The sequence below is a fragment of the Eucyclogobius newberryi genome, unplaced genomic scaffold (genome assembly GCF_026437365.1).
Source record: "Eucyclogobius newberryi isolate DKJ021-1_F unplaced genomic scaffold, fEucNew1.0.hap1 SCAF_1, whole genome shotgun sequence".
In the NCBI taxonomy this organism is placed as follows: Eukaryota; Metazoa; Chordata; class Actinopteri; order Gobiiformes; family Gobiidae; genus Eucyclogobius; species Eucyclogobius newberryi.
Genome location: NW_027315723.1, coordinates 34277455 through 34294003, shown reverse-complemented (window position 1 = coordinate 34294003; position 16549 = coordinate 34277455). Strand labels below are relative to the sequence as shown.

Below are 16549 nucleotides of genomic sequence, written 5' to 3'. Positions count from 1 at the left end.
TTGGACATATAGTTAATATTTCACAAAAAAAAAACACGAGACAACGTGTTTAAATTGTCAAAAAAAACATGTTGCTTGTGCATACTTTTCCCCTGCATTTTGAATGGTATTGTGTGCATTTCTTACATTACTTCACGAAAAACCATGTAACTGACATAAAGCTATTGACGAGAATATGTCACCAAACAAAGGGCCTAATCATTAAAAAAACATGTAACACTGTATTTGTTTCTTCCATATAGCCAAAGGGGATTCTGGGCATCTCCTCCCCGCTACTTTTTCTTTTTTTATACAACAATATGAAATCAGTCTTCAATCACTAACCATGTTCAAGAAGAAACATATGGCATAATATAATCCAATTCATTGGAGAGTCCACAGTCTGATTCCCTCATTCTGTAGTGAAATTAAATGCCAAATGGAAATCAATTCTCTCATTTGACCTAAGCTTCTGTCTGGAGCAGTGAGCAGCCTCCACACAGGGACCAGGGATCCATCTCCAGATCTTGAGTCGGCATGTCCATGTTTTAGGTTGATGGGGGAAAGTGGAGACTGGAGAAAACTCACATAAACACCCAAAGAATCATGCAAACAGAAAAACCTGGATCATTAGAGAATTCACTCACTGACCATTGACTTCAACGTAGGTATTCAAACCTGTCATGAATAATATGTCTTCATTCACAGGTCCATAATGTATTCAAATATCGGGTTGTATGGGCAGATTTGTGAGCCACATTAGGCCTACGCCAATTACCTTAATGCCATGATTAGAATGGGCACACATTGTAGAAGTGTACATAATTACTGATCTGTCACAAGCTCATGTGACACACAGCAACAGCACATGCAGGAGAATGACGGACGACCATTAAAGCTGAAGGTGTAAGGCTGTCAAGGACAAATGATGTTCAGAAGGATTTGTTTACTAACCTGCAGCCACTGCCAGGTTTGTTGTAAATTATGTAACAGGACATAGTCAGTTGAACTATTTGAGGACTTTTTACCATTCTAAACATCGCCTAACAATGTGTATCAATTTGTTAGTTATTTTGGAAGCAGTCCTAATTTTTCATCATTCTGAAACCCATGTGTGAATTTCTAGCATTCAAGGTCTTATAATAAGAATATGAAGACAAAGAGGATGATTCATTAAATGAATACAGTTGCAAATAATGCCCTATATTTATAGTGTTAGGTTTATTTACTTTTACTAAATTGATGGAAAAGGTTATGCACCACCATCTTAGGTTTATTTTTAGTGCAAAATCAATACACTTGGAAATATCCTATAAGATAAGATATTCCTTTATTGTCCCACATGGGGAAATTTCATAGCAGTGACTGTTATACTTTGACCTATCCATTGCTGTCAGGGTGATGAAAAATGAGCCCTGTTACCATAGCAATTAATTTGTGTAATACAATGAGTTCCTGGTTCTAATCATTAACAGAAATGCTCAGGTTAAACATATGTGAATTTTCCTTTCATGGCAAAGTCTCACCCAATCAAAGGGGAAAAGTGGCTCTTGCCCATCTGAGGTTGTGTTATAATCCTGTGAATGCAACATATTTATCTTTGTATGTAACAATTGATAAAAGCTTTTAAAAAAATATGTACGCAATGACTTCCTGTAAGAAGAAATATTATAGCTCAATGGGACCTTCCTGGACAAATAAATGAATAATAATAATAAATAATGATAATAAAATAACTACAGTGTTATGGCAGTTATTGAGCTTGAATTTCCCTCAATGCCCCAACTACATTCACCCTACACTATTTATTTATTTGTTTGTTTATTTGTTTATTTATGTATTTATTTATTTATTCATCTATTAACAATGTAAATTATAATACATTTTATAACAGCATAATAGTATGTTTAGGATATGAAAAATAAATTACTATGAAAGGGGTAATTAAGTCCAGATTGAACATTTGAATGGCTCCATGCTGATGACGTGTGATTAGCTTCACTACACTCACCGCTAGAGGGCGCTTTAACGGCGTTGTCATTTTCGTCGCGTGAATAATTCGTAATAGTTTGACGTCATATCCAAGCGACAGGCAACAATGGTAAGTGAGCAAGCAGTTTTCTTTGCGGCGATTTTACCTTGAAATCAAATCATATTATGGATTAATGTCGACGAAATGTACCATTTAAAATGGTATTCAAATGTCAACTCCAAATGATGAACTGAAAGACAATTTATTTGGATATTCTAACGAGTAAAAACGTACTGTGATGTATCTGCTTGTGGCTAACCGTAAAGCTACAACGCCGCTTCCAGCTTTTTTCTTCTATGGCTAACTTTAACATTATTACATATATCATCTATTGTACAATGCGCTACTGTTTTAACAAATATATAAACATAACAATTGTGTGTCTGAATTGTCAGGCTGAATGTGTCTAGAGCTAATGCTAAGTCATGCCAGCTCAACGTAAACAACGCTGCTGCTGAGGACAGTCTTTACCATGATAACATTCAAGCCTGTAGAGTTCTGGAGGTTTTTAACAAATGTTTCTGTACAGGGACAAAGTCAGAGTGGAGGACACGGACCTGGAGGAGGAAAGAAGGACGACAAGGTGAGGAGGATGACACCGCTGATTTCTGCTAATAAACAGGCTTTCCATTCCACTGTTTGTTGTTACAATGCAGCTGTTTAAAACATATTAAATATTTGTTTTCACTACTGACTATCTGAAAATGAAAACATATTTCCCAAATGTGTGTACACTTAGGATAAGAAAAAGAAGTATGAGCCCCCCATTCCCACCAGAGTTGGAAAGAAAAAGAAGAAGACCAAGGGGCCAGATGCTGCCAGTAAACTTCCACTTGGTAAGAAATGTAGTGCAAACCGTGATGAGCTACTTTTACTGAGGCACTGCAGTGAAGCTGATACACAAACACAGATGTTAAAGCGCTCCTGCCACAAAATCTCACAAGATTGTGGAATATTATGTTGAGATTTTTTTACATTTGGCTTGGACAAAAACTTGCTTAACGCTGTTGAGTCGCACCTCTTGAGGCGATGTAGTTCCAAAAAGCAGTGCTACAATAACAGAAAAAAAAAGAAACGGGACGCTAAATTGTGAACTGGAACGTAAAATGTGTTCTTATAATTTATGTAAAAAATATTGTCTTGTTCTTGTGGACTGAATCTCCTTGAATCTCCTCCATATCATAGGAATTTTGACTTATTTGCTTATTTGGGATTGCACTTGTGTAACTCGCTCATAACTGTGACCCTCTAGTCACCCCTCACACTCAGTGCCGCCTGAAGCTCTTGAAACAGGAGCGCATCAAAGACTACCTGCTGATGGAGGAGGAGTTCATCAGGAACCAGGAGCAGATGAAGCCCCTGGAGGAGAAGCAGGAGGTCAGGCCTTTACTCCTAGTCGTAAGTGATCCATCAAAAGCAGACGCGTATGTTTCATCTTTGTGCTGTTGCAGGAGGAGAGGTCTAAAGTGGACGACCTCAGAGGCACTCCGATGTCTGTGGGCACTCTGGAGGAAATCATCGACGATAACCATGCCATCGTATCCACCTCTGTTGGATCAGAGCACTACGTCAGCATCCTGTCGTTTGTGGACAAGGACCTGCTGGAGCCCGGCTGCTCGGTGCTGCTCAATCACAAGGTAAACCATCATTATATTATGGATATTGCTAATTATACAAGCAAAAACGGTGTGACGTTTTGTTACGATATTGATTGCAATGCTGTGTTTGGCAGTATATGAAAATGAAGATGATTATTAGATCTTTTGGGGCTCCTATTTAACCCCTAAAACCTGGTCAGTGTTTGCTATATTAAATACTGAATATTGATTTTCCTCCCAGGTGCATGCAGTGATTGGAGTTCTCATGGACGACACAGATCCTTTAGTGACGGTGATGAAAGTAGAAAAAGCGCCACAGGAAACGTACGCAGACATTGGAGGACTCGACAACCAGATCCAGGAGATCAAGGTGTGCCATGTTTTAGCACAGACTGGTTTTCTTTTTCAGCAAAGGCAGTTGCATAGAAAGAAACAAAGAAAAATTAAAGCTAAAGACTTTTGGAATGAACAATTTTTTTAAGCTCTCTAGCTACTTTGAGCAAAAGCATGAATGATCCAATGATGGAACATGGAGTTCATAAATGCACAATTATTGTTTTTGTTGGAAGCTTCTTGTAGGCTATCTAAAATGTAATTATGATTCTCTGATACATCCTTTAAATTGTTCCAAGCTTGAGACTGGCACACTGATCTTTAAATGTTTCTGTGATAGTGGTGTGTTTTATTCTTATTTGAATCTGCAGTTTTGCTAGATATTCTAATTTTATATCTCTCCAAAACAACCTTTGCAATATTGTCCATCTTTCACTATATTTCCCAGCTTTAGCCTGTGATTACCTCTTTTTTTGTGTGTCTTTGTGTTGAACAGGAGTCTGTGGAGCTCCCTCTCACACATCCAGAATACTACGAGGAAATGGGCATCAAACCTCCCAAAGGAGTCATTCTGTACGGCGCCCCAGGCACCGGTGCGCACGCTTTACTCACACATGCAACTGAACTTAAACATCATGTTATTAAGTCTGGAACACGTTAGTAGAAGAAAAATCATACTATTATTTATGTTTTGATTAGAGCTGTCAAAGCTAACATGCTAACTCGTGCTATTGATTAAAGGTGCCATAACATGCTTTTTTTCAAGTTTTGTAGTCTATCCTAAGTGTATAATTGATGATCATAATAAGGGTTGTGGGAGGGGGGTGGAGAGGGGGGATGATGATGCGTGCTTGCCCTTATGACGCGGTCTTGCCCCACGCCCGTCAGTTCGGAGATTCGAGGAAAGGAGATAGTCTGTAATATAGCTAAACACTGCGGGAATCAATCAAAAAACACTCTGGGTACATGTATGAAGCACAAATAGCAATGTAAGAAGGTTAAAAGCTCAAAGTCGATTTTGCATGTTATGGAACCTTTAAAGAAATGGAGGCATTCATCACGAATTAACATGTGATTGAATTTTAAAATATATATGTTTAGTGCTGTAAATCCCAGGTCTAATCCTGATGGTGAATTATAAATTTTGACATTTGTAGCTGCTTTTTACAAACTCAAATGTGGGTTTGATAAGTGGACCCCGGACTCCATTTGGCTGCATAAAAGGACACATTAAGCACCGTAATAAAACTCTAAAATGTCAGTCTAAATTATGTAGGACCGAAAGCTGCATTACCTGCTGTGAGGAAGTTTGTATTTATTTCTATCAAACTTGTCTCTTGCTCCCAGAAGGCTTTTGGAGCATCGTTAAAATGTACACGTATTCAAAATAGACCTTTTTAAACTTACGATGCAGTGGTCTGATCTTGTCATACGATTCTGATTGTTTTAAAATAAAGTTGGGCGCTTCAGATTTAAGCCTCTCACTTTTAAAAATCCAATACAAAATTTGTTTTACTGTGTTTTCTGAAATGAACGTGCTTCAAAATGTTAGAATAGCGGTATGATGTTTATAAACAAGGAACACTGTAGTAACATTAATATTTACACACAGAAGCTACTTATTGCACCAATGTAAGTCATATTGATTTGTATCTAGTCGATTGAAAGACAAATTCATAGTTTTCTGTTAAAAATTGTATTCAGGCGTTATATAATTAGTATTGATAGTGAATAATTTCACTTAATAATCCAACTATTACAACAAATGTGAAGGTGAAAGAGAAGATTTTAAGGCCTGTCTGTTGTGCTTCAGGTAAAACGCTCCTGGCCAAGGCTGTAGCCAATCAGACGTCAGCCACTTTCCTGCGTGTGGTGGGCTCCGAGCTCATTCAGAAATACCTCGGCGACGGGCCCAAGCTCGTGCGCGAGCTGTTCCGGGTGGCGGAGGAGCACGCGCCCTCTATCGTGTTCATCGACGAGATCGACGCCATCGGCACCAAGAGGTTTGTGCAGGGTTCAATCTGCGCCCCGAGGGGACAATGTTTCACCTCCGAGCCTCGCCTGAGCCGACAGGAGGAGGAGGTGGTGGTCAGGGTTAAATATAGCAGCAGGTCTTCTGGGTCGGTTAATGTTGCCACAGGTTGCTCCAGGAGTGGTGCTTAAGTGTCTACGGTCTAAAGAAGATGATTCTCTTTTCTTCTGTTCAGAGCTGAACACGTGTCTGCCCGTGTGTCTTTAATAAAGATCCAGTGAAGTAATGGATCACAATAGCCCACATTTTACAGACATTCTTTATTTGTTTCATCAATGTTCGCGTTGGTCCTGGATTCAAATGTCGCCCTCGGGAAAGTAATGGCCCAGCCCTGCTTTATACTGTAGTTACAAGTACTTTGTTGTGGATAAAAAAAGTTGTGGGATTTCTGTCCCATAGACGAAACATAAACCATGTCAATTATAACAAAATAATGGATTTGTTTTATAGCATTTGGCCTGTAATGTACAAAAGGTTTCATCTAGACACAATTTTAAGAAATCAGAATGTTTCCACTTCCACCCAAAAGTCATTTCATGTTCAGTCTGATGGAAGTGGGTTGAGCTGCAGCGTTTATTCTCACCTGAGCTCTAATTAGTCCCGCCCCCAAAAGGAAGAGTTACAACTGAGACTCGCCCCAGCGCTTTTCAAGGCGCTTTAAAGAACAATACAAACGGTGCATTTAATTTAAAGTCTATTGTATGGACTCAATGGTAACGTGTCATTTCTCCTCTAAACTCTCGGCCGTGTGTTTGACGTGGATCCGTGCGCTCTCTGCAGGTACGACTCGAACTCGGGCGGAGAGCGAGAGATCCAGAGGACGATGCTGGAGCTGCTGAACCAATTGGACGGCTTCGACTCTCGAGGAGACGTGAAGGTCATTATGGCCACCAACCGGATCGAGACGCTGGACCCGGCCCTCATCAGACCTGGTGGGTTCAGGCCGGGGTCTTCTAAAGGGGCCGTTTAGGAGATGTGTGTGATTTGTTACTTGATTGATTGGCTTCACGGTATATGATGGCGTCTGTCAGTTGCTCCAGAGAAAATGTGTTTCAGAGGATTGTACATTTATTACTTTCATTATATTTTTTCTTTTTAATTCACCAGAACTGTGACGACATCTTGTTTTATGAAAAGCTATTCACTTTTCATAATAGAACATATTCTCTGTTCAGTATTTCACATTTCACAATATTCAGAAAATATTATACTGTATTATATGTTGTTGAGTGTATTTATCATTATTTATCAGGGACTGTACAAATGAATGAATGTACCAGATTTAGCCACTGCTCCTTTCAGTCTGCCGTCCTTGGGAACATGTAATAGAAAATGCACTTCTTATCAACATTGGCTCAGTAAAATACACAATAATATATATCAGTAGTTGTGATTATGAGAATTTCAAAGGCTTAAGTAGTATTTTTTTTTTTCCCCCCATCTCCTTTTCCTCTACCTGCTTTCAGGGAGAATCGACCGCAAGATTGAGTTCCCGCTGCCGGACGAAAAAACCAAAAGGCGAATCTTCCAGATCCACACGAGCCGCATGACGGTGGCCGACGACGTGACGCTCGACGAACTCATCCTGGCCAAAGACGACCTCTCGGGGGCCGACATCAAAGTGAGCCTCTCTCTCCTCACCGCAGAGCTTCCCACTGGCGAAGAAAAGCTCACAGAAACTTAAACGAGGCAGCGTTTTATTCCCTCCGGCTCCAGCCCGGTATCGATCAGAGAGCCCTGCTGTCTGGCACCGAGTCGGAGCTCAATGTGGAGCGAGGAAACAAACCTGTGAAAACAAATCAGATGCAGTTTGGGCTGAAAACAACTACTCAACTAGATAGAGATGAAACACATGAGCACCTAGATTTTATTACACACAAGCTGAACATATACACTCCTCACAGTAATATTGTAGAATAATGTGCACTAGTTTCCTTTTATAGTACACTCTAGTTTCATTTATAGTGCACTCTAGTTTCATTTATAGTGCACTCTTGTTTCCTTTATAGTGCACTCTTGTTTCCTTTATAGTGCACTCTAGTTTCCTTTATAGTGCACTCTAGTTTCATTTATAGTGCACTCTAGTTTCATTTATTGTGCACTCTAGTTTCCTTTATAGTGCACTCTAGTTTCATTTATAGTGCACTCTAGTTTCATTTATTGTGCACTCTAGTTTCCTTTATAGTGCGCACTTGTTTCCTTTTGTCCGTAAGTAAGGACGTCCTCAAGCGGATTGTGTTCAGCTTTATCTCTGGAAAATGTAGTAAAAATCTCTGGCGTTTACGTTTCTAAACAACAAATTGAAAGAATAATTCCTTGACAAATCAAAGGCTGAAGCAGAAAAGTACAACAGCAAAAGTACAAAATAATGTGGCATTTTAAGAAGAAATTTAAAGACAATAATTCTATATTTAGTTGGATACATTTTTAGTATGGTAATATTTTGTCTTTTTTAGGCCCGAGCGCCACAAGCTGGCGAGAGGCCTATTAATCTCGTAAGGCCGTGCGAAGCACGGCTGCGAAATCGAGCGCGAAGCGCTCGCCCACTTCCAAACACTCACTAACGCACTCCTTCACTCATGCACGCCCCGTGCATACTAATTAGTAGTAGGAAAATGGAACATTACCGTTGTAAACTCATTTGCGCTAAGTAGCTCACGAATACGTTCCCCATCTCTTGCATGTTCCGTGCATATAAGCATGTAATGCAAAAATTGAACATTATTACTGTATAGAGGGCCAAAAACACAAAGTGGGCGGAGCCCACTCAAAATTAACGAAAGTACCCGTCAGTGACCAGGGACCCACACCATGAGGTAATGTATAGTTTATGATATTTGAAAAATGGGAAACATTGTCTTCTTCTTCTTCTTCTTCTTCTTCTTCTTCTTCTTCTTCTTCTTCTTCTTCTTCTTCTTCTTCTTCTTCTTCTTCTTCTTCTTCTTCTTCTTCTTCTTCTTCTTCTTCTTCTTCTTCTTCTTCTTCTTCTTCTTCTTCTTCTTCTTCTTCTTCTTCTTCTTCTTCTTCTTCTTCTTCTTCTTCTTCTTCTTCTTCTTCTTCTTCTTCTTCTTCTTCTTCTTCTTCTTCTTCTTCTTCTTCTTCTTCTTCTTCTTCTTCTTCTTCTTCTTCTTCTTCTTCTTCTTCTTCTTCTTCTTCTTCTTCTTCTTCTTCTTCTTCTTCTTCTTCTTCTTCTTCTTCTTCTTCTTCTTCTTCTTCTTCTTCTTCTTCTTCTTCTTCTTCTTCTTCTTCTTCTTCTTCTTCTTCTTCTTCTTCTTCTTCTTCTTCTTCTTCTTCTTCTTCTAGTCCGATAAAGTCCGAATTGCGTCAAATTAGAATCAGTTGTTAAACTCTTTGCCCTAAACCTACTTGAAGTGAAATAAATTCATTTGGCGCCACAGCGCCCCCTACAGATTTTATATGGAGGTTAAATGTTTAGTTTTGCGAAATTATACACACAACTTATTACACACAACTCAATTTTAGCATCCCCATCAAAAAAGTCAATGAGACCCATGTCATAATTGTTATGTCGTTGCCGTAACGATGACCGAAACCTTTCATGTTATTCCAATGGGGAAATCGCCAGAACATGTTTACACTTTAGACTTTCACAAACTCCTCCCAGGGCGTCAGCCCTATTAACCTGAAATTTGGTGAGACTCATCTTCAGGTGTGGACCATCAAAAGTTATCCACATTTTCATTCAAAGAGTCACGGTGTCTGTGCGGCAAAGCCGCACATTTTGCCAAGAATTCAAAATAAAATAGCTTTTTGATGGTAAAACAAAGGGGAGAAGATTCAGATTCAGCAGTAGGCGTAATAAAAGGACAATTGGGGCGCGTTAGCGCCCCCTCCTCTTGCGGCGTGGCGGCGGCGTGGCGAGGGCCGATCATTGCCGCTTGCGGCTATATTTCTTATTACTGTTGTTGCAATTAATGATTTACCTTAAAGGAAATGTCTGATTTGAAGAGATTTATAAAGTTGAACAGTCAATAGCCGTTTTAGCCATAACTATCAAGAACTTTATTAAAAAACAAAGGTCACGTTCATATTATTTTACCTCACAAATTCCATGTTAGCGAGACCACGACAGTCTGTTCATTTATTGTCCCTCTTTGTGTTTGCTCAGGCGATCTGCACAGAAGCTGGTCTCATGGCTTTACGCGAACGCCGCATGAAAGTCACCAACGAAGACTTCAAGAAATCGAAAGAAAACGTTTTGTACAAGAAGCAGGAGGGCACGCCGGAGGGGCTCTACCTTTAGGTGAACGGAGCCGACGGCGCCCCCTACAGCCGTCTACAGAACGTTTTCATATATTTTGTGCGCGTCATGTTCCATCCCTCTGTTGTTACCGGAGTGTCTGAAATGCTAAATAAATTCTCATTATACTATGTTCTGTCGGCTCAGCGTGTCTGACATGTTCTCCTCGGACTCTGCAGCGGTTGTTTTGATGTTCTCCAGTCATTTCTCCGAGTTTGAATAATGCAGTAAAGCCAGATGAGGATCGAGTATGTTTTGAGATGTTTTTTGTCCTGAGCGAGATTTGACGCCTTCAAGAGCAGAACGCATACAAGACGTGAATAAAACAAAGATGTTGGAGTGAAATATTGATGTTTTTTTTGAAGATGAGCGATATTTGTACAGCTTCTATTTACGAACTGCACCAAAGCGAGCTGAAACCTACTGTATTCTCTTTCAAACGAGGCTATGGAAGTGACATTTCAGCACTTTTTTTGTCATTTTGCAGTCCAATTACAGGCACGTGTCAATTAGATTCCGAAATTAGGAGATAAACACAAAACATTCACGTTTGTAAAAATATGTTAGAATGATGTATTATGATTTGATAGAAGAATTATATTTACATTGGACTTTGAGAATATGGATCTAGAGCTGGTTCTGGTGTGGGACAGGACTGTTTGAAGGCTGATGGCTCGATGGCGCTCGCTGCAGAAGAAGAGTAAAGTTTTCACTCTAAACATCTCCATAAACTTAATCTGGAGCAGCTCAGCCGGAGAATAGAACAGTATATTGTGTGGTGAAAGTGCTTTTACAACTAAAGGCTGCTTTATTATTGATCATAGGCCACTGCCAGAGTGTGACACAAACAACCAAAGTGACACATTAATAATGGACACCAGTTTCATGTAAGATGCATTAATACTGTGACCTCTTTGACCAAAGCACAATTAACTTTTAGTAGAAATGTCATAACTAAAATTCCCCAAATAATATATGATACATGACAGTGTTTTCAGAACTAAGCCATTTTGTTTGTATTAATACAATATATTTATAGAGCGCTTTTCCACCTTCAAGGCACCCTTCAGTTATTTACTAGTTGATATAGTAATGGTTGATGTGTGTGAAATGTCTTTATTAAGGACACTACAACATTCCCTCTAGCGCCCCCCTGTGGCACCAGGTGTTCCCGCAGTTTCCCATCCAAGTACTGCCCAGGCCCTGCTTTATAGCCTCTGACAGATCTAGCTTTGGCCTGCAGGAATTTGATTTGGTTAAATTTTTTATATAAATGAGCCGTTTACTGGTGTTGTTTTTAAATCTGTTTCATATGGTGATCAATTATACAATTATGTGTATTATGTAAAAAAAGATCAATTACATAAATTAATTACATTTATTGCTAGACATAAACTGGATGAGAAATTGCAGATTATAGAAGCAAACACGTTTTCAAAGTTAGTTTTCTTCTACATCGGGCTTTCGTGTGTGTGTGTACATACAGAGCAAAGTGGGGCAATGTAGTGTATTCAATCTCATGCAGTGAGGAAAGTGCAATAGATTTGATCAACACAGAAGACAAGCAAATTCAGGACCACAGAGCGCTGTGCATCTTCATCTTAAAGCCACAAACCACTCATCTGAGGACAGTGAGGTGAAGATTCTTATCTGGAAAAGAGATGGTTTGAAAGAAGAGATAAGGTTCCATTTTAACGGTTGTTTTACGAACAAGATTTTGACGCCCTGATCAACAAACGGCCCACTCAGATGCTAATCAGGTACTCATCAGTGGTGAGGGAGCTGCAGTCAGCTAACAATAAGATAAGATATTCCTTTATTGTCCCACATGGGGAAATTTCATTGGTGCAACGCATAGGATTAATATGACCCATTACAGGGTTGTTATGGTACAATAAAAGATTATTTTCTCAGAGTTCTCAGACTAGAGCCACAGATTGAGAATGATTTTTGGATGAAAGTCGAAATGCCTGATGAATGAGTCCAGATGACAACAACGGAATATTTGTCTTCAATGGAACCCTCCTGGACGAATGAGGGCTTACGCCGACCTCCAAGTGTTATACAGTCAAATCTAACAGTTCTTTTTCTTCCCCAGGTGTTTTGAAACGACTCTCACTCCTTCTCAGAAACACTGCGACTAAGTAATACCACATGATACAAGTGCTTTTGCCGTTACACTATTGGACGGGTGCTCTCGCTCTGTGTGATTTGACTTCTATTCAAATCAGCCTTTAAGTTATTACAGCGGGGGTCGGTTAAATAGATCGGGCTAAGCTTTCCCCTTCGCCGCGGCCCTGACATGCGGAGAGCGGGCGGCTGTGATTTAATTCCTCTTGATGTGAAGCCACGTGGAACTCGAGAATCAGCACAAAGTGGCCCCAGTGCACTTCACCGCTGGCCCACGGATCCACTGCGGCACCCCCCCGTCTTAGGGAGGAAAAAAAGGCTTATTAAATCAGTCACGCATTTCACTCTGGGTGTGTGTGGAGCAGCGTGTTGTGGGCAAATGGAAAGGGGGGAAAAAACATGGAAATCAGGCGTATCGTGTTAGCCCGGAGCGTTACGAGATGAGCGCGGGGGTGTAATAAGGCACTGTCCTGTGAAAAGAGGCTCCCACTGGCCGAGCAATGTGGGCTTTTCAAAACAACTGCTTTGGAGCAAAAGTTAACAAAATAAAGGCTGGATAAAACTGTTGCGTGGTCTTATAATGATTAATCCCATCTGAGACGAGGCTGTACATTTACCATGAGGAGGCACTTTACTCATGCGGCTCTAAAAACAAAGCTAAAATGACCCTGAAATAGTTCTTTACTCTTAATTTTGAAATGCCTAGTGTTCCATAACTGCGTGTAGGGGTGGGCAATATATCGAAGTATCAGTACGTTAGTGAATATTCTGTGAAAACGGTTTTAATGTCAGGTTTAAGAGGAAAAACTATCTGAAAATGCAATGCAAAAAGAGCTTTGAATCTGACTCCGACAATGTCCTTCCCCAGTCTCATCTCCATTTCACGCTGCTCTCCTGTCTAACAAGAGCTACAGGCCAAAAAAATCATAAAGAAAACAGAAAAGAACACATTTAAAGACATTTCTGTGGTTGTTTCATTGATTAATCGGTCGGTGGAGTCTCAGTCGACCACATTATGTGTAATGGACTATTTTTTTATTAGTATTCAAATGATCAATATAACAAAGATGCTTGAGAATGCTTAGAGAGAGTTTTTATACGTTTTGGGAGTTTTAACTTATAAAGATGCTGTTACTTATCGACATATCTACAGATCCTGATAGATTTGGGAACTTTAAGTCGACTACAGCTCAAAAAATACATGATCATTACCAAGATTCTAGATTGGGCAAATACATATATTAAATAATACACTATAACGGACTAGTTTGGGTTCATGTAGTGGCTGGACCCAGTTATTTCTGAGATATTACACACGACTATTTGTATTTTTTAGAACTTCAGCAGTAAAATCAGTCTTGGCTGTGACGCGAGAGTCAGATGTTCCAAAATGAATCAATTCACTTCACATTTGAACTCTGCTGTGTCCACACATGAATCCAGCGCACGGCAGCTTCATATCGGAGCATATCTTGTATTTTCATCTGAGTTATTTTACAGTGTGAGAGCGTTTCCACAAATAAATCCGACTGCGGTGAGTATGATTGGGATTTGTCTGCACGTGTTTGAGGAAATCATCAGGAATTCTGTTTATGTTGTATGGGTTTTGAAGAATGGTGTGGAATTCTTTAGTTCTCAATCTAATATATATATATATATGTATATATATATATATATATATATATATATATATATATATATATACACTCAAAAGATGTATCCGTGTGCAAGAGATGATGATCTTAAACTGCAAATGTTTCCTACAACTTGTCACTATAGGCCGACATATACACTTTTCTACCATCACAACCACAAGTGTATGCCATTACCTCATGTTTTAGAACTTTATTATATCGTAATTCAGGCCCGCATGTAATTCAGTGGGAGATTTTCTATTTTTTTACAGAAATATCTCATGTAATAATCCACGAAAGTTGGACCGTATCGTCATTGGCTCCACAAACTTCCATTTCTTTTTGTAAAGCCCAAAGTCACAACATCAGTCCAATGTTCACAGCAGTTAAGGAAATGGATAACTGTCACAGAGAATCCTCAATTGTCCCTGTCCTGAGACCCTCCTTTTCGGTGAGGAAAAACTACAAAAACTTATGGGGCAAAGAAGAAACCTTGAGGAGCCCCACAGAGAGAAGGAGCAATCCTGACTCCACCACAGACAGACAGGCACCTTACGGTAAATCCTTACGGTTGAACAATAGCACCACTTTGTCAAAAAAACATTTGCCAAAACACAGTACAATTTCACTTTTTTTCCAATCCATACTGACAGAGAAGATTTGGTTTCACGTGGAGAGGCCCATAAAGCATTCAGTTCAGCTTCTTGCCGTATGATTTTGAGAACTTTTCCCCACTCAAAAGACATAATATTTAGTTTTAAACTGTTAATTGCTATTTTTTCCTTCATAATTCTCAAACCAATGATAGGAAGACAACTTTTAGGCCTATTTTCCCGTTACCATCCTACCACTGTCACTTACTGCAATAGGCTTTTCCTAATTTAACCGTCACTATAACTACTTTTACCACCGTCCTACCATAAGCCCTCCCTCATTAAAGGTGCACCATGTAACTTTTCAGGAGAAGGGTTTCCTTTAAGAGCTTGTCCGCCTCGGTGGAATGACACCAAGCCAAGTTACAGGTCAGATCTGGGTTATTTTGAGCAGTCAAATCACTTGTAATTCAATAAATGCTAGCTATAGGGTTAAGGTATTATTGGAACATTCCAGGAACAGTTAAAACATCTCAAGTTTTAAGCAGACCCTTTACCAGAAAAGTTACAATATATATATATATATATATTAGTGCACAATATATAATTAGATCATGCTTGTTCGATACATGTGTACATAGTAAGCCTATTTTTATGTTTTATCCTATAGCAGATTTAAATAGTTTTCCTTTTTGACTTATATAGGTTGTTTTATCATTGTTCATTATTTTATGTCGCACCAAATCACCAAAACAAGTTCCTATGTTTGTGAATTATGTTCAATAACAATGGCAATAAACCTTTTCTGATTCTGACAAAAGCAATAGTGCAAAGATTCAAGAATACGGATTGAAACTAGAACCAGAGAAAATGTCTGAGACGCCTAAAAACCAGCCTTGGATTATTGCTTTACATATATACAAACATATATATTGTTCCATTCATAATAATAAAAGCTGTTTTAAGTAATTGCCCCACAGCGGTCATTATTTATCCACAGTGTTCCATGTTTGGCCAGCAGATGGCGCTTTAGTCAGTGGCACTTCCGCAGACTGAAGCCTGTGCCATGTGAAAGAAGCGACTCACTGCGATGTTACGGCGCTGTGCAGTCCGCGTTTACCACAAAAACTGACTAAAAATACTTAGTACAAGTCGGAGTAAGCGCACATTAAGCACTCATTTAAATCAGCGCAAATGAACGCCATTTTCTTGAATATTGATATTACGCAGTGGCGGCGGCGGCTTAGAGATGCGCACTTCCTGTTTCGAGACACGTCAAAGTCTTTCTCCGCCACCAAACGGGCGACGGAGCTGCGAATTTCACCGCAATATCTTCAGCGAATGGCGCAGTCGACGCGCTACACCGCGATGCGTTTGGTTAATGACTTAGCCTGTTTTTATATTTATAATATTTCAATCAAGTGCCACTGCCTGGTGCAATGCAGGTCCGCTGTAGCCAATCAGAATCGCGGACACATGGAGTATAATATTGCGGGTCCGCAGTAGCCAATCAGGAGCGTCTTCTCAAAGCACCACGGCAAATTCTCCAGTGCCAACCGGGCTGCGCTTCTCACCACGGCAATCCCTCCGCCAGCGTCAAATAGTGCCGTTTCAACGCTCGTAAAAATCTCAAATAAGGCCCGTGTTGGAGAATACAGTGGATTGTATTTATACTTGTGCATTTAGTGGTACAATTACGTTTTTGTTGGCCACTTGCCCACTTATTTTTGATTAATAAGTAATATATTGAGTCATAAGTCATTCCTTGTGCAATATTCTGTTCATTTATCTCACTTGCAAACATGTAAATATGTTGTGAGGGTACAATATTTTATCAAGTTAAGTCATAATGTATGTTTATGTTAGTTTCACAGAAGTTTAATTGATAATAAGACAGATTTATTGTATTTTAACTTAACAATTTCTCCTTGGGGATGAATACAAGTAATTATTTGAC

General features: G+C 39.5%; 1 protein-coding gene across 2 annotated transcripts in view; it reads left to right on the top strand.

Moving 5' to 3' along the window:
* Positions 1 to 2057: 2057 nt before the first annotated feature.
* The window catches only part of psmc1b (proteasome 26S subunit, ATPase 1b), a 471402-nt gene continuing 456910 nt past the window's right edge, over positions 2058 to 16549 (top strand). Inside the window, exons 1-11 of one of the 2 annotated variants that reach the window (XM_072444716.1) lie at positions 2058 to 2080; positions 2541 to 2594; positions 2751 to 2847; positions 3264 to 3388; positions 3463 to 3648; positions 3851 to 3979; positions 4439 to 4535; positions 5756 to 5945; positions 6755 to 6906; positions 7441 to 7595; positions 10104 to 10241. In XM_072444716.1, coding sequence (XP_072300817.1) covers positions 2078 to 2080; positions 2541 to 2594; positions 2751 to 2847; positions 3264 to 3388; positions 3463 to 3648; positions 3851 to 3979; positions 4439 to 4535; positions 5756 to 5945; positions 6755 to 6906; positions 7441 to 7595; positions 10104 to 10238 — 1323 coding nt within the window. In that variant the 5' untranslated portion in view covers positions 2058 to 2077 and the 3' untranslated portion in view covers positions 10239 to 10241. Of the gene's footprint in view, positions 2081 to 2540; positions 2595 to 2750; positions 2848 to 3263; positions 3389 to 3462; positions 3649 to 3850; positions 3980 to 4438; positions 4536 to 5755; positions 5946 to 6754; positions 6907 to 7440; positions 7596 to 10103; positions 10366 to 16549 lie in introns of those variants that run through there. The other variant, XM_072444708.1, reaches the window with a different exon arrangement.